This window comes from Toxoplasma gondii, chromosome X (assembly GCF_000006565.2).
Source record: "Toxoplasma gondii ME49 chromosome X, whole genome shotgun sequence".
NCBI classification, from domain to species: Eukaryota; Apicomplexa; class Conoidasida; order Eucoccidiorida; family Sarcocystidae; genus Toxoplasma; species Toxoplasma gondii.
The window spans coordinates 7,334,794-7,338,484 of NC_031478.1; the positions used below are offsets into that span (position 1 = coordinate 7,334,794).

Here is a 3,691-nt window from a genome sequence, read left to right on the forward strand (position 1 = left end):
AAGCGTGTTTTTGTTTTTGCCATGTTCGCAAGGTAACGTCCTTGTGCAGACGAGAAAGTAAAGAGTGTGCGTCAGCGATGATGTTCAATTACTGTGAGAAAGTGGTGTCCCTGTTTGTGAACATTCTCGACTGTGCTGTCCGCTGAGAACTGTCAGTCGTCCATGATGCGTGTGAGGTGGCCGTCCGGATGAGCCGTTTTTGAAGAGATCACTCATCGACACAAAATGGACCCCAAGTCGTGGCTTGCTACTGTTTTGACTGCTGCATGGGTTCCATGTCGGATCCCAATGGTATCTGGCTGATTTTGAAGGACACCAGTGGATGCCGCTCTCGAAATTCGCAGTGCTGGTGTTGGAATCTGATAGAACCGCTCCCGTAGTAGGGTAGACTATAGTGGCCGAATTCCGCCAGGCACCCCCCGTGTGATGCCGTCACACCTGGGACTGAATGTGTTAGAGGAGTCACAATGCTTGCAGCAACACGCTCCTCGTGGGAGTTTTCGAGTTCATCTGACTGGTGGTGGAATCACTCTGAAAGCTGAAACTGGAGAGGTCGGCAAAGCGTGGTGCTGCACTGTTGGGATGGGAAGCGCCACATCGTAGGTGCTGTGCTGTGTTTATTCGATTTGAGCTACACAGTTCCGGATCGGGTGCTGGAAGTCTCGAATAAAGGAGAACTCTATGACGTGCACTGAGTCACAGGAAGGAAAGCTCACTGTGCAGGCAACGCCTCCGTGTAGGCAGCAAAAAAGCAAGTCGGGTTGCTTTATTATGTCGCGATCGAAGTGCCCAGGGAGGTGTGTACGTGCTACTAGAAGCACCTGCGGTGAGTGGCATCGTGGCAGATGGGCTGAAGTGGTGAACAGAATCACAGCAACAGCCCTGAGAGGAAACACTCTGATGATGCCGTTGTAGGAAGACGCCACGCGGAAAGTTGTGCCTTGATTCTGATGAAAACGCACGCCCTCGAGGGGTCGACTTCTCCGTTGACCTTCGAATGGCAAGGTGGTTGTGCGTCTTTAGTATGTCACAATCCGTGACTATCTGTCTGAAACAAACCCGGACGCACTGAAACACTCAGTAGTGGGACCGTCTGTCTTCCTCTGGAGGTGGTTCGATAGAGAAGCTTCTGGAGGAGGTGGCGGTAACGCTCTACAAGCGGAATGTTTTTTAACTGTTGGAGTAGGCATCTAGTAAATGGCTGGCTACGAGTAGTTTCGCGCTCTGGAATGCATTTGCGGCCTAATCTGACCGCAGAGTGCCCGAAACGAATAGTGTATCATTGCCAGGTTTCCCAGTTATCTTTGTTTTAGATTTAGAAATGCATCCCCGTGAACAGCCTCGCTTGCTGGAATGCAGTTACAGCCTACAGGTGGATGAGTGACTCAGAAGCGGGAAAGAAGCATACTGTTTTTTCTTCTGCTTTTGTGAGTCACAAAGCCCGGCTGACAGACCGACTGGAAAAGGGAGGGGGTTCCCTTTACTTAGGCAGAAGGGTATTCGTATCTCCTTTACGAAACGTGTGAGTACACATTTCATGACACCAGTGTGTTATCAGACGACTGAGCATTGTGAGAAAACATGAAAATAGATGTGGTTTCGCTCGGACCCGAGAGCTAAGGAGGGAAGAAAGGGTGATTGGCAAAGGTGACGAGAACACGGTCTGGGGTTGACTTTTCCACGAACCCTTTGTGCAGTGGCGTAGTCCAGCCGAGACGTGATTGTGTTGCGCAGAAGGTGATGGGGCGACATCCTCAAAACGTGATTGTACTTGTATGTCTTCTTAATTTGGACCATTACCCCGACATCGAAGGGTCACCGTCGGGTGCTCCTGTCCCAGAACCGGGTTCCCTCAAGCTGCCGTGACATACCCCCTGCTCTTCAGCGGTGTGCCCTTCGGGAGTATGTTCTTCTCTCCTCTCTCCTTGCCTCGGATTTGGGAGGTCCTCTGCATGTCACAATTTTCGCCGCACTCGAACTCTGTTCTCTCACTTCAACGTGACAACTGCCTCATGGGTCACGGACCCCCACAATGGCGTCTGTCGCGTACGTGGCCGCTGGACACCCTGCGCGGGGTGCCGGCTGGGGGTGCGATGTCGAATTCAGCCGGTGGTTCCTCCGAATTTCCGCCTCTGCGTCTGAGGCGTGTCTGGAATTGCCGCGAGTTATTGGTGAATTGGATCCCATTGTCTTCTGCCAGGTGTCTTGTGGTGGTCTTTTTCAACCGGAGACCAGCATTTGATTTTATTCGTTCAAGAGATAATTCTTTCCTGATTATATTTCTCGTCGTCTGTTTCGGTGACCAGCGACGATTTAGAGGCTCGTTATCAGACTTGGAAGCCTCTCCGGTAAATTCATTCTCGAGAGTGGAAGCAAACAAAGGCAAAGCCATTTTGTTATTTTCGAAAATGGCGGGCAGAGTCTCTGGAGCTGTTTGTGGCGTGAAGGCTCTTCGATCAGCGGTTCGCGCTGCAGTGGTCATCGGCCTGTTCTGCTTGTCACGAATTGGAATGGCAAAGGAGGAAATAGGTGACGTTGTTATGTGTTCAGAAGGTAAAAATCAAACAGTGGTATCTGTCTCGCTCAAAAAAGATAACGACTCAATCCAATTTGCATGCCCAAAAGACTCGGCTGTGTTTCCCGGTATCACAGTCGACTCGCAGCAGTTCTGTAAGGACTCGTGGTGCAGCGCTCAGGCCACTATGGGCGACGCTGTAAGTATCAAACTCTCTAAGAATACGGAGGAGAAAGATGAAGAGAAAAAACCAAATCTAGAGGAGTTGAATATCTACACGGTGACATTGAACAAACAAAGCTTAACATCATCAACACTGTACTTCCAGTGCAGGCCAGAGAAAAAGCCAGTCGAGGCGCGGGTCGACACCCCAGGAGGGAAGTTCGATACGGATACGAAGTGTGTGATTCAAGTCGCCGCCTACGGTTCGAAGCCTGCCGCGGAGGCAGCAACAGAGAGTGAGTCTTGTGACACAATTCCTGGGTAGTCTGTGTTGTTGGTCTATCGTGAGGCACGACTATGCCACCGCGCAGACCTCGTTGTGAGTTCGCGACCGTTGTGACGTGGTTTCACGCGCCCGCCAATCGAGACAAATTCAGTTCTCTTCACATCCTCCAGGGAGTCGCAATCAGGTGCCTCAATGACACATCCAAATTCCATATAAAAAGGACACAGCGTGGTTGGTTCGTCCACAAATGACCGACGTAGTTGGAAACGAGCAGAGGTTAACGGTTAAGTTGCCGGCGTGCACATGGTTTAGACTGGGTGCGAACACGTGGGTCAGCAGTTTTCTCCACTCTACGTTGAGTCGCGTATGCAGAGAGTTTCAGTCGTCGCGTGCGTCGTCGACACAACCCCTGGTGCATCCAACAACTTGTATGCATTTATGTTCAGTTCTTGTGTTTCTTTGACGCGCCCACTGCGGCCTCCAAACGTATTACATATCTGCGGTAAACAATGACTATCTCTGTATCTCTGTGTCCGGATTACGCTTTTCGCAGAGGAGTGTAAACTGAACGATGGGCTATCTGCGACCCTGAACACCAGTTCGACGTCGTTCACATTCCGCTGCCCCGGAAGGTTCGAGACTGCTGCCCGTTAACTTTGACAAGGCTTACGAAGGTCGTGCATGCACGAAGAAAAGTCAATCGCTCGGGATGGGTTTGGGTGCTTCCC

The 3,691-nt window shown here is 51.0% G+C and overlaps 2 protein-coding genes across 2 annotated transcripts in view; both read left to right on the plus strand.

Annotated features, from left to right (window-relative positions):
* SRS48K (SAG-related sequence SRS48K) overlaps positions 1-146 on the plus strand; it is a gene marked incomplete at both ends in the record, with an annotated part of 1,854 nt that extends 1,708 nt beyond the window's left edge. The window contains one exon of the mRNA XM_018779377.1: positions 76-146. Within this exon, the coding sequence (XP_018635675.1) occupies positions 76-146 (71 nt within the window). The remainder of the gene's footprint in view (positions 1-75) is intronic.
* A 2,262-nt stretch (positions 147-2,408) lies between these two features.
* On the plus strand, positions 2,409-3,002 carry SRS48E (SAG-related sequence SRS48E; the record flags this gene model as incomplete). Its single annotated transcript, XM_002372064.1, has 1 exon — positions 2,409-3,002. One exon carries the CDS (start codon positions 2,409-2,411, stop codon positions 3,000-3,002), a length of 594 nt encoding a protein of 197 aa, XP_002372105.1.
* Between the last annotated feature and the right edge of the window lie 689 nt (positions 3,003-3,691).